The sequence below is a fragment of the Paroedura picta genome, chromosome 7 (genome assembly GCF_049243985.1).
Source record: "Paroedura picta isolate Pp20150507F chromosome 7, Ppicta_v3.0, whole genome shotgun sequence".
Classification (NCBI taxonomy): Eukaryota; Metazoa; Chordata; class Lepidosauria; order Squamata; family Gekkonidae; genus Paroedura; species Paroedura picta.
This window is the reverse complement of record NC_135375.1, coordinates 49,312,108-49,325,442: the sequence shown is the minus strand read 5'-3', so window position 1 is coordinate 49,325,442 and position 13,335 is coordinate 49,312,108. Positions and strand designations below refer to the sequence as shown.

Sequence of the window (13,335 nt, the reverse complement as noted above, 5' to 3'; positions counted from 1 at the left end):
TCGCCTTTGAGTAGACTCTGAATCCTTTATCAATCTGGATCTCTTCCTCTGGTCACACAGGAATATCTCCTGATAGCTTCCTGGTTGCTGTCGCTTTTGAATAGACTCTTTTTATTTTGCTGATCCAAATCATTTCCTGCTCTGAATAGACTTCCAGGTTTTCGGTACTTTCCTTCCTTGAATCTGTTTTCCCAGGTTCTTCAAAGGTACTTTGGGTTTTTACATCTCTGGCACTCTCTCCCTCCAGTTGATTAACTTCCAGACATTGAAGTTTCGTTTGATTTATTGTTAGCTGAGCTACGTCATCAGCTGGTCTCTCCGGACCATGGGCTCCATCCAAAAGCTCCCCCTTAGTCCCACGGATTTCCTTTTCCAGCTTATTGACTGCTTTCAGTATCTTTGAGTTTCCTTTGCATAACAAATGGAAAAGCTGTGCCTTAGTTAATTCTTCCATAGTTCTAGGCAGTCACAGACTATAAACAGAAAGTCTCGTGAGGTCTCGCGGGAGCACGAGCGATCCCAAATTATCAGTTTGTCGATCTCCGTATCAAGTCAAATTCCCCCACTGAACTTTCACCAACAAATCTTCAAAGCTCTCTCTTTGTTTGGTTAGTGGGTATAATTAGCTGGGAGTCTCTCACTCGACAAAAGAGGGAATTCGCTTGTGAATTGGTTGAGGGGGGGGAGGGAAGAGCTTGTGGGAGAAGAAAGAGAAAAGCCAGAAAGCTTTCAATCCTTACTGTTGTGGGCTTCAGCTTCTGTCAACGCTGCTGTCAATCTGGTAAAAGATGGTCTGGGAAGAGTGTAAGGTCAGCTGGTCGTTTCAAGCTTGTAAAGTTGTTTGCGACAAAGACGCCATCGTGACCTTGAGCACAGGCCGCTATTAATCCGGGGAGTTCGGTCCCCCTACCTCCCCACGGATCTGTAGGACCCTCAGGATGCCATTCCCGGTTCCTGGGGCGACCGGTGAGCAGATTTGCGTATCTGCTCAGGTCAGCCAGGTGCAGAAGCTCCTGACCCTCGGCATGGCTTAAGAGCTGAACAGAAGTCCAGCTTTTTTATGGCGCCATCTTCAGTCGACACTCCACTTCTATACTTTTATACACTTCCAGCTCTACGTCATGCCTGTGACTGGTGCTTTACGTTTCCTCTGGTGATACCTCTCCTTCCTCTGTAACTGATTGCTAGTGATGAGCTCTGAGATATGCTGACCTGTGCTGCGGCTGTAAATATCTTCTACACCTGCACTGACATTACTCTTGTGGGCCTGGGGATCCTGGAGAAGATAGGGCAGCTGGGTGACTTTGAAGGTTCAAGCTCAGGCTAGGGGGGATGAAACACAGACCTTATAGCCCCTAATTGTCATTCCTCATCTGATTGCTCAGCCACAACTGGTTGGTGACTGATAGGCATGGAATCCAGCTGTTCTTCATCAGAGAAGTCAGAGCTTTCTCCAAGGGCCTTGCTGTTCCACATCACTACCCTTCGCAGATCTGAATTCTAATCACTATGGCACACCATACTAGTTTTCACAGGTTGACTGCTGTTGAACATTAGTAAGCAGCCATTCCATGTTAAGTCATGAAAGTCATATGCTAGTAAGTCCCTTGGTGTCTGCTGTAGTGCTGTAGGGCCTGGCTCCAAAGAATTCTCTCTGTGCCTTATACTGACACAAACCAAGGCTTGAAGGCTGGTGACAGTTGTGGCTGTCTAGCAATGGTCACTAAAGGCATCTGGTTCATAAAGTTACAGGTGTTGCTTCTACCATTTGGGAGGATTTTACCTCTCCATTGTAATTTTAATATACCTCTCCCAGTGTAATTCTGGTCATGATGACAATTAAAAATAATGAATCAATAGCAGCCTTTGGAAATAGCCCCCCCCCCCCCCGGTAGATGTATCATTTTTGGAGGGGCCTTCAACACAGCGCTTGATATAAGCTTCAGATTTACCTGCCTTTGCTTGAAAACTATACTTTGGTTGATGGGGTTATCCCAGGGCAGAGTTGTGAAGATAAAACTAAACTGCATCAAAGAATATCACCAACATACAGTTGGTTTCCGATATATGTACGGTATAGAGAAGAGACTGCTCTGTACACAAAATATGTATATTTTAGGAAGGTAAGACATCAGTCATCAGACTGAGCATTTGTCAAGGTCTAATGATCAACAGAGACCTATTCCTCACCTGAGATACAAAAAGATGACAGCATCAACTGCCATCTTTGATCTGCCTGTATGAATGCATACAAGACTACATAAATGTCAACCCCAGAAAAGCCTGCAGACATTTATTGCTCCATCCTCACCTGCCACATGCCAGTTTACATATCAGTAAGATGAACTTTATATAGTAACAAAGTCCCAGGATATAGCTGGAAATCACAATACAGCAATCTGCTATTAGATATGGATGAGGGTTCTCAGTGACTGAACAAGAACCTTATAAGACCCTTATATATATTGACAAGACTTATTGACAGAAGAAAGGTGGGCATTAAATAATGAACCACACAGCTGTGCATTAATGGCTGTAATGCTTTAAATGTAGCACCAGCTAATCTATGCTCCTTGCATCATACACGGAACAAGTACAGTCCTGAAGGATCTGTCTCCCCAACCTGCCATCATTATTGCCATTAATATCTACCTTAAAAGAATAAAAAATATTCCAGATCTTAGTCAGCTATGGTGGCATCAGGAAGTCACATTATAACATAGCTCATTCTAGTGATAGAAAAGTTTGTAGAAACTGGGGCTATTACAGACATTGATGGTGTCCTAGAAATGAGTAAGCAGCAGCTAACACTTGTATGCTAGAAATTTAGCAGCAGTCTGGGTTTGACATTTTGCTTGTCCTTTCTCTTAAAAAAAATCTAGTCTAAAAACCAGTGTAAAGAGTTTTCAATCATATATCTGTCCTATATCTTTACCTTCTTTTATACCTCCACAATTAGGAGATATGCCCCTGTACACAAAGTATCTATTTGTTACTGCAAAAATAAAACTGTGCATACAGCCTCTATAGAAATTAGTTATCTTTAATCCAGGGAAGAATCACTGTTGACATTTTCTAGTTTCTGATAGAACTTCAGAAAACTAGGGAGCAACAATAGATAGCTCTGTATTCTATACTGAGGACATGGAAACAACCAAATTACAACAAGGTTGAAATACTGGGAACATTGATTTATAAAGAAATTCTCTCTCAATGAAATAATCCATTTAACAATAATGCTAGGTCTCCTCCACTGGAGGCTAAAGCTCATTCCTCACATCTCCTCCAAGTATAATTCTGCAGGGAAATTCTGATCCCTAAACTTGTATCCTGCAAACATGCATGATTTCATGAGCCATGACTGTTAATTTAAATATTTGGGAATGAGTAAGATATAATACAATTAGGAATGTTCACTTAGTCTAGATGTCATATCCGATACCTGTTGTGCCACAGCATAGTCAAACAGTGGGAGATTACTACAGTCTTTTCATTTTTTCGAGTCACATTTTTCCTTCTGGCAAGGCTTGCTTTTTTAAAATGTCTCTTGATAAGGCCAAAGTGAAACTATTGGCTTCTTTAAGATCAGTAATAAATGCTCCCATATGAAACTAATTATGCAACAGGGGAAAATAAACATTTCCTTTTATGCACTCAACTGATAGACAAAAGAAAATTCTTCTGTTAAAGATAAATGAATGCCAGTTTGTTCTCTTTGCAGATTATTTCTTTGCTATCCTACCATGCTGTGTCAAATAAATACAGTGCAAAAGCCAAAGCAAATACAGATCTGATTATAAAAGTGCCACATTATCATTTAAAAATATCTTACTCAAAAGCAAATGATTTCCTCATGCAACTGTCTGTACAAGATACGTGTATTTTAGATCCCACTCATGGTATCAGAGTTGGTAGGCTGAAAATGTATAATTCAGAGAGCAGGTAACAAGACCATATAGCGGGACAGTGTTTATAATAGCAAGCAAGAAACAGAGTGGCCAGACAGATAGGACTGGCAGAAATGTTAGACAACAGCTTCTTGCCTATTATGGAAGTGACGGTTGAGGTTTTAAGCGGTGTTAGTCTAGATGTGGAATGATATAGACATGTGTGGTGGTTTCTATTCCACATCCACATGGCAGGCAGTTTTTTTTTTTTTTAAGTATGTGCGAGGGAATTTACCATAGTCTAATTAGGCTGACCTAAATCTCATGAGCTGCTTGATGGACAATCCTATCACTGATTGCCCTGTACATAAGTAACAACAAAGAGTATAAACTATAGCAGTGCAACACTGATGGGCTGATCCTACCCATCTCATGATTCCTTCATTTCCTCACCCTCTAACACCACAGGCAGCTTTTATGTACTTAGTATATTTCTCTGTTACCTCTCCTAGTGGTGGCTCACAAAAATGTCACAACATTTTAAGTCACCGTGTTGTTGTTATTTAATACTATACCAACAAGCTCTTCCATGATGTCTTTGGAAAAAAGCATAAATTACATCAATTATCCAATTGTGATTTAACAACATTGGTGTACACGCCTAGATCATTATCTTCCCTGAAAGCACAATGTGAAGGAGAGCACATATGAAGCCTGTGCTGCAGCAGCTGCATTGGTTGCCAGTTGTGTTCCAGATCAAGTTTAAGGTTCCAGTTTTGACATTCAAGGCCATATGCTATCCAGGCCCAGCATACCTTAGGGACTGTCTAACTCCTTATGCCCCCTGCAAGCTTAAACAGACTGGTGGTTCTTGGCCCAAGAGTGGTGTGCCTGGCCTTGACCAGGGCCAGGATCTTTTCGGTCCTGGGCCCAACCTAGTGGAATGAGCTCCCAGAAGAGCTAAGGGCCATGTTGGAGCTCTTGCAGTTCCACAGATGGAGCTTTTCCACCAGGTGTTTGGTTGAGGCCAGGGGCTGGAACATCAACTGGGTCCTTCTCCAAATGCTCCACCATATGGTGGGAAGTGTGGTGGGGGTTGTCCAATGAGCTGCAGGAAAGGAGAGATGGGGGGTGTTAAGCTGTGACTTTACTGTCATGTAAACTGCCTCGAGCCACCTGGGAGTCAACAAATTCATGTATAAATAAATTAAAAAATAACCACACAATACTTTCTACATGAAAGACATAGGTAATATCAAGCTGTTCTGGAACATCAGATTATGTAAAAATAGTCCCTACTTGGATCTACAGTTAATGATTTCAATGAAACTTTGAAAATGTATACTTGTGATGATAGCATAAAAGAAACATGGACCAACTGACCATTACACAATAGCATACATTTACTACTGAAGGAGGAAGAAACTTTTTCCAGGAAATTTGATATAATATTAACTGATGAAATTCATAAAAGGAAATGTCACCTGGACTTGAGTTAAATCTTTGTTCTGACCTGTAATGGAAAAGCCTCTTAAGTGCTAATAACTGATTTGGCCAATGAAACTTTGGCTGTTAAAATAACACTATTCCAAACTTTGAGACTTGCAGTTTAATGATCCAATAATTCAATTGCTCCAGTGGGGCACTTCAGTCTGTTTCCAACCATTCAACAGCAGCCAGTGGAATGTTTTGCTTATGTTTTCTTCACGCTTCCATAAGCCAAGGACATAAGTGTGGGTCAGTGTAACTGTCATGCCGCCGCTGCCACCTCCGGACCTGCCTCTACCTCTAGCCTCCTAGTTGTTGCCATGGTGACAGGACCCAGGTGCAGCTGATCAATTAGTGCAGCCAGTTTCACTGCCTCCAAGGCTGTCAGGACAGCTAAATGAGGGGGAAGGGCTGAGCCAAGTAAGGCAGGAGGGATATTGGCCTGATCTAAGCTCTGACCCAGAGAAGCAGCCAGGACCTAGCCACAGGGACGGACTGATGCATCCATCAGACTCAACCCCGACCCTGCCAGCCCTGCAGGACAGCTCAGACAGTTTGCCAGAATGCAGAAGGCAGTGAAGGAGGTCAGAGTTCACAGAGCGTTGAAGAAGTGCCTGTCTCCAGGCTCGCTGTCAAACTAAATGGAGCCCAGGGGAAAAGACTTGAACAGGCAATGCCTGCAGCTTCAGCTCTGGCATTTGGGCAGCAGTATTTAGGAAGCAGCAGCAGCTTCTAGTTGTGGGTGCAATCTATGCGTAAACCCTTCCATTGGTCTGATCACCTGCTCCTGACCCACCCTGCACAGTGAAGCTCTGCCTGTTTGAATCTCTGGTTTCTGACCTCTGCTCTTGGCTCCTGTAAAACGACGCTAGTAAAGGGACCGGTTTAGTTCCTGACTCTGATCTCCCGATACTCCCTTGACTCTCTCTCTTTGGCTTTCCCTTTGACTTTGGTTGCCTCAGTAGGTATTAAGACCCAGACTGGACTCTGACTCTGCTAAATGGTTTGCGATTTTGGCTTGGCTTCCCGGCCAAGGGCATATTCCTCCAGACTGCCTCTGGGTGTGGCCAGATAGGGCAGCACAGTAACATAATGGATAGGAGGCTGTCCTTAAGATCCAGGACAACTGGTCTTAAATTTCTGTTAAGCTACACAACCTTTCTTTCAATTTAACTTACGTAGTGGAATGTTGTGCTGATCAAATAGGAACATCCCATGTATACTGCTTTGAGCTCCTTGAGAAAAGGGCAGCATACAAATGTACAGAACAAGGGAAGGAGTCTGCATTGCCCACGAATGAGGTAGCATCTATAACAGTATACCCAATGCAGGCTGTGGAGGTAACTACCAAATATTTACTGAAAACTGCTATGATTGCCAGGTTAACAGAGTAAGTAGTGGCAAATCCTCATACATTGTACAAGTTCTTTGGTGCTTATTATCTCAACTAAGATAAAACTTTCTGTTTCAGTCTTTCAAAAATATCTTGCAATTTTTTTGCTGTTCACTGGATTTTTATTTTAGCTGAGAGGATGTGCTGTCACTTTCACTAGATACATTATTGCTCACAGAGCTGAAAACAAGGATTAAGGGTTTTCATTATTGCAACTTTACCAAAATACTAACAAAAGATGTTATGAGATAAAGGGACAGATGTTTGTTATGAACCAATATTTTAATCAGACACATAAGGCTACATCTATTTGATAGCAACACTAACCAGAAACTTACAAATAGATGTCAATTTCAGCTAATTTCTTGCCAAAGTAAGAGAACTGCCTACAGGACATTTTTGAGGATAGAGTTCACTGAACTTTAAAATAGCTCAAGAACTGCTGAGAAAGTACAGACAAAAAAGATTACAAATATCAGAATCAAAAGACTTTTTCAACCACATTGTAGGGATGTCAAGACACGATAAGAGAAAGACAGCTTTAAAGTTGTCAGAGGTTCAGGAGAGGCTATAGGAAATACTACCTTTTCATGAATGGGTTACTAACTGGTTGTCTATGGGAGAGAGCACATCTATCACACAAGCCACTTGCACAATCTCTGAGTTCTCTTCCAAATACTATATAGCAGCATTTCTCAACTTTTTTATCACTGCAAAACCCCTGAAACATTCTTCACACTTCAAGAAACCCCAGAAGTGGTGTGATTGTGCAGAATATTGTTGGGAAGCATAGTTGTATATACATTCACCTGGGGCCCCTCCCCTTCCCATCTCCTACAGATCATTGACCATTTTATGAGGGGGGCAGGTCAACATGGCCATACATGGTCATACCACCCAATAAAAGTTTAACAAATGTATAATATATACATAAAAATAACCCCCACCCTTTTGGGAAACCCTTCCACAGCTGTCAAGAAACCCCAGGGTTTCATGAAGCCCTGGGTAAGAAAGCCTGCTATATGGGGTTCCAACACTTAAGACAAAGATAACATATGTGAACTCATCTTTTATATACTACGTATATATTGTTATTACCATTACAAGTGCAGGCTACAGTGGGAAGCAGGAAGCTCACATCATAGTCAAGGACTGCCTGTTGACAAGGCTGTAATACTTAAATAAATCTGTTCATAGATGGCATTAATGTAGTGCTAGACTAGGTGAGGCTAAACTGAACACAAATTGCTGGCTTCAGGGCAACCTTGTAGAGATAAAGAAGAGGGCATGGCCCTGATGTGCAGTTGGCTGAGACCTTCCTTCCATAGATAGAAGTGTAACACAAACTTCTACAAGGTATTTTGAATTAAGCAACAATGAGAGCTAAGTGAGAAGCATGAAATTAACTTCTAGAAGGATGAACAACATCCAACATCCAAAGTGGCCATGCCACTAGCACAGCAGTTACGTCAACAAGGAATAGCAAGGAACAGTAACTGCAATGGGTTGACTTCATCTTAAGGTTATGTGTTTCACAGGTGAGTTTACCTGCGGAGATGCTGGTTTATACTAAAATCTTACTTTATATTAACCATTATATTTAGGATGGCAGTGCCATGTAATCATATCAAGTGGTATGACTAGGAGGTATTCATTTAATTGGATGGCCACAAGTATCTGGAGTAGCCTTGTCAGGTTTTGAATACTAAGATACCAACCAGTTAAAAGCAGCAAGGGCTGGTTGGGTGGAAAAGTTTCTGCTTTCCCTTTGCACTCAACTCCCTGCCACTTTTCAAAAAGGTTGATATGGAAGCATTTTTTTAAAGTTTTGTATAATACTTAATCTTTCTTTTAAATTACAAAAATCATTAATGGCATAGTAATAGTACTATGAATTGTATTATATATGGTATTATAGAATAATATATAATATAATTATATAATTATAGAGAGAGAATTGTATTATATATAGAATTATATTATATGAATTTCTTTGCTTAACTTCTCAGAATTCAACTGAACAAGTTGCTTTCTGATAATATGGGAACAGTTAGTAAAACCCCTAACATTTCATTGTTTTATATTACCACACTCATTTTAGAAAATATAACATGATTTAATGATTCATGCTGCTTCATAATGCATGATGCAACGTAACATTTTCATAAGATATATTTATGTAGCAAACATGTTTTCATTCAGCCATGGATCTGCATTATAGTTTTGTTGCAGCTAAAGCGTTTTTTAATGACTCAAAAGAAAGACATGAGAATAGCATATCTGCCTGTTCATGTAATTTATATAAGAAATGACTCCCCATATTCAAGAAAGAAGATAAGGAGAAGAAGAGGAGGGAAGAGAAAATTTCGCTCCAGAGGATTAAAATTGCTCATTAATGATTGGACGCTATTCTTCAGTATCTTAAATGGTGAGGAACTAAGCACTACTAGAATGGTATTAACAGGAAAACTCCATTTGGTAATATTTATATAAAGATGCAACAAGAACAAGCAAAGAGATGAGGTAGGAGGAAAGGGTAAAGATCCAGAAAGTAAAATGTTGAACATGCTGAGCAATAAAAACAAAGAAAGATTTTTTCCGTAAAGTTATGTTTCAATATATGTTAAAAGTTAATCATGTCTGGCAACTTGTAATAGGGATATCTAAGCATTAAAAAGCCCACATAAATATTGTTGGGATGACAAATAACCATGATTTATAACAAATTACATGAAACAGGATAATATTGACCCCTCTGTGTTACTTGGATAATTATACTATGAAAAGCACACTTTGTTTGCCATTTCATGTACTTCAAAGCACAAGACGCAGCTTGAAAATTTACAGTTAAAAAACTCAAATACATTCTGAAGTCAATGAGAAGTGTTCAGTGTACTCCAACTTCAATTGCATCTTGAAGACTCACATGTGGTGTTTGGCTGGGCATTTAAATAATGTGTGAGACCAAAATAAACCCAGAAGCATTCTGCCTTTAGAGAACACAAGAAGTCTAAATGTCTCTTGCACTACATTTGTGCTGGCCAAAAGTAACCAAGAGTATCAAGGTAGTGTATACCCTAAAGACAAGAAGATATCTAAGCCTGTTAAATATTTCACCCGTTGATTCTCTATCTGTCCTGTTTCTAGGTTTTCTTGTTCTGCTGTGCTGGACTGTACAATCTGCTTGGAAAGATTCTCCAAATGCTTTGTTGACAGGAAGGGGGTTCATTTTTGCATTTGGTGGAATTTTTTTTGGATCATTATTGATTGCCCAGCCACCAATGGAGGACTTTGGGTGGGATTTCAAAATAAAATTGATAATTGCTAACCATGGTCATAATGTTATACCAATCTATTGCTATGATCTACCTAAAAACAAGTTTCTCACCCTTTTCAATGTAGCATTATAGGGGGGAAGTTACATCCTGAACCTTTATGCTGATAACTCTAAAGTGTTGTATAATGAAAGGGCTAGATACATTAAAAATGAAAGCTGGAATCATGGCAGTAAATAGCTATAACATAACAACACTATAGTGATGTAGAAATGTCCTTTTTTTAAAAGCCCAGTAGAAGAAAGAAAATGGTGGACCTGATCAGGACTAAATTATCAAAAGGCTGAAGGGAACTTCCCTGCCTCCTTTTTTCCACCGATTTCCATGAAATGCTACTCTTGGGGGACAGTTGCTATAAGCACTGCCATTTAAAGGGACTGCAGCAGGAAGGGGGATTTGGCAGAAATTTCCAGTTTAGTATAGATTAAACGTGATGGCTCCAGCAGACTGCAGCAAGGAACGCCTCTAGACAGACATAAATAAGGTGCAAATTATTTGCACCTTTTCAAAGTTATTTCATTTTCTTTCAGGTTCAGATACAAGTGACCTGAGACAATTCCAGTTTCAAACTCTAAGATCACTTCCAGGACAATTGTGCGTTCTTTATTAAGAACACTAATAGCTAATAAAACCCTTGAGTTCCTTGAAATGCTTTCCCTAAATCTACAACTGAAATAGTGTAGCAGTAATTGTATTGGTGTAACCGTATTCAATACAGTTCTCAGATTCATCTTTATTATTGTCGCAAGTAATAATGCCGCCTTGGTTGAGGGTCAGCCTTAAACTGCAGATTGGTAAAAACTGTATGCATGTACATGTTGAACCTAACCCAAGGCTGCTTTTTAATGCTAAATAAAACTCTTCATGTTAGCATATCCTTGCAACATAGGTATGGAGGAAATTAGGAGAATAACACTGAGGGCAGGTATCTCTCCTAGTGTTAATCCATACCTAGTTCCCCAAAACTGTTTTCTAAAGTAAAAGACAATGTCTGGATCCAACAGACCATCATAATAGGGTGTTGATCCTTGACTGCCAGTGGCAAGGCAGGGTCAGCTCAAAATGACTACGCTGGGAAGCTTTTGCAACCTGAACAGATAAAGGTAAACTGATTTACTGACAAAATAAACCTAAATTAAAAAAAATCATTAGTATCTTCTAAGACTGCGACCTAAATACATCACACCAAATCAAATAAAAAAATTAAGGAAGAAAAATATGGCAAGTTTTTAAGTGTTGCAGAAATTCAGTAAGCCCAACATTCTGTTTGGAGGAAAAGAGATGAGAAAGCTCAATTTTAAGATATTAGAGATACATATAGGCTCCATCTGAAAAGAAAAGGGGAGTTGAGTTAAACAACTGGTTATGATCTGCAAAATGCTTATGATTTTCAAGAAAAGGTAACAAATCATAATCTCTTGTCCAGGCCCGCCTGAACTTCAGACAGAATTGTTAATGGTTAATTAACTGGGTCACAATCCCTTGCACCAACTTTCACTACGTTTTAGATATATGGCTGAATGGAAAGCATAATGTCCTCCATAAAGAGCTGACAGTAAAATATACTCCAATTGTTTTACAACTGAATACAAGTAGAGAACGCACAAGTAGTAGTAGCTAGGAAAAGAGACACGACATGGAAAAATGTATGAAGTCAGCTTTACTTTTTAGTCATCCATTTATATTAACAGCGTATGTATATACCCATTTATCTAGATACCCAAAACTGTTGTGCCGAACATTTGCGTTGATCTTACCTATGAATACAGTTTTTGGATTCAAGATATGCCATACCAGCAGCAACATCTAATGAAAATTTCACTAGCTGTTTAGTCTTGAGCTCATCCTTCTTCTTTCTTAAAAAGGAGAGGAAATCGCCTCCTAGACAAAGAGACAGGTAGACAATGAGACATGACAGGGATGATATTCCCATTTATCTCTCATTAGAGATGCATGATTGAACAGGAGGATTACATTCTCAGATGCGTGTTTCAACCAATTTGTCTGAGCCTAAGATAAAGGAAGAAAATGCAAAGATAATATTGCCACCAATACATAGCTTCTGCTATAAGGTAAAACCTGCATAGTGCACAGCATAAGTATGTTTTGATAGAATACTACCAACTCCACCGTATAACTTTGATTTAAAGGCACAAAAGGTATACCAGAGTTTATGAAAATCAGATACTGCCAGTATCTAGACTAATTAAAATCTATGAACATGACAATAGCTGGAAAGGGGTTTTGTTTTGTTTTTTACAGCATTTTAATAATGCATAATGATTAAAATCCAAAGCACCATGTTCCTACGTCTGTGCACCCGGAAGGGCTTTTGATTCATAAAAAGTAGTCTGCTAGACATACAGTGAACATTTGTGAAACAGAAGAGACTTCTTGGGTGGGCTTTTTGAAAGGAGTTTGTAATAATGCTATGGAAGTTTGTACTTCAAAGGGGAGAAAAAGAGCAGAAATCGCATTGGACATGCCCAAGCTTTTGGATGTCCCTAAAGGGGCTCCTCAATCCCAGTCTAGATGTTATTTGCATTTTTATTCTAGTCTGTCCCAAAAGCTCATTTTGATGAAAGGCAGAGTGGGAGAAAGCACTTAACATAACTGTTACAAAGTAATCTTGACGAACCCTTTTCCCAATCCATCTCATTGCTAACAGCCAGTTGCAAAATGACTGCATAGCTTTTCATTTCTGAAAAAACACAGGACATTTAAGATCCTGAACTGGCCATGATAACGGGTCGTATCTGATTAATTTTATAGATCGTGTTTGACAAAGACCTTCATGATAACATACAAAGCCATTCATGGCCTTCACTCCTCTTATTTGCAGGATGGCTGCTCTCAGTATGCTCTGCAACAACAACTCTACTCAAGTCATCAGAGGCTTCTGCAGGTGTGAACCTGCAAATGGGCAAAATTAAAAGGTGGCACCCACCTTGTAGAACAGGCTGCCTAGGGAGATCGGGACAGGTCCCATTCTCCTGGCCTTCCGCAAACTATATGCAAAACTGATCAAGATGGGTTGCTGTCTTAGTCTTCCTCCAGCAGTAGAAAAGAGCAAGAGTCCAGTAGCAAAACCGAATTATTTAAGAGAGCTTTTCTGCTCAGATAATAGGGTTGCACTGCACAAGATTGTTTTACAAACTCGCTTAGAAAAACAATTAAAGACTGTGGCCTGTACTGCCTTGTTTAGTTCATTGTAAGTAGGATCCTATTTATG

At 39.8% G+C, this 13,335-nt stretch overlaps 1 protein-coding gene across 3 annotated transcripts in view; it reads right to left on the bottom strand.

The window, feature by feature from the left end:
- Nucleotides 1-13,335, bottom strand: part of FER (FER tyrosine kinase) — a 165,413-nt gene that overhangs the window by 34,435 nt on the left and 117,643 nt on the right. For all 3 annotated transcript variants that reach the window (XM_077347748.1, XM_077347750.1, XM_077347749.1), the window contains one exon: nucleotides 11,861-11,984. In XM_077347748.1, the coding sequence (XP_077203863.1) occupies nucleotides 11,861-11,984 (124 nt within the window). The remainder of the gene's footprint in view (nucleotides 1-11,860; nucleotides 11,985-13,335) is intronic.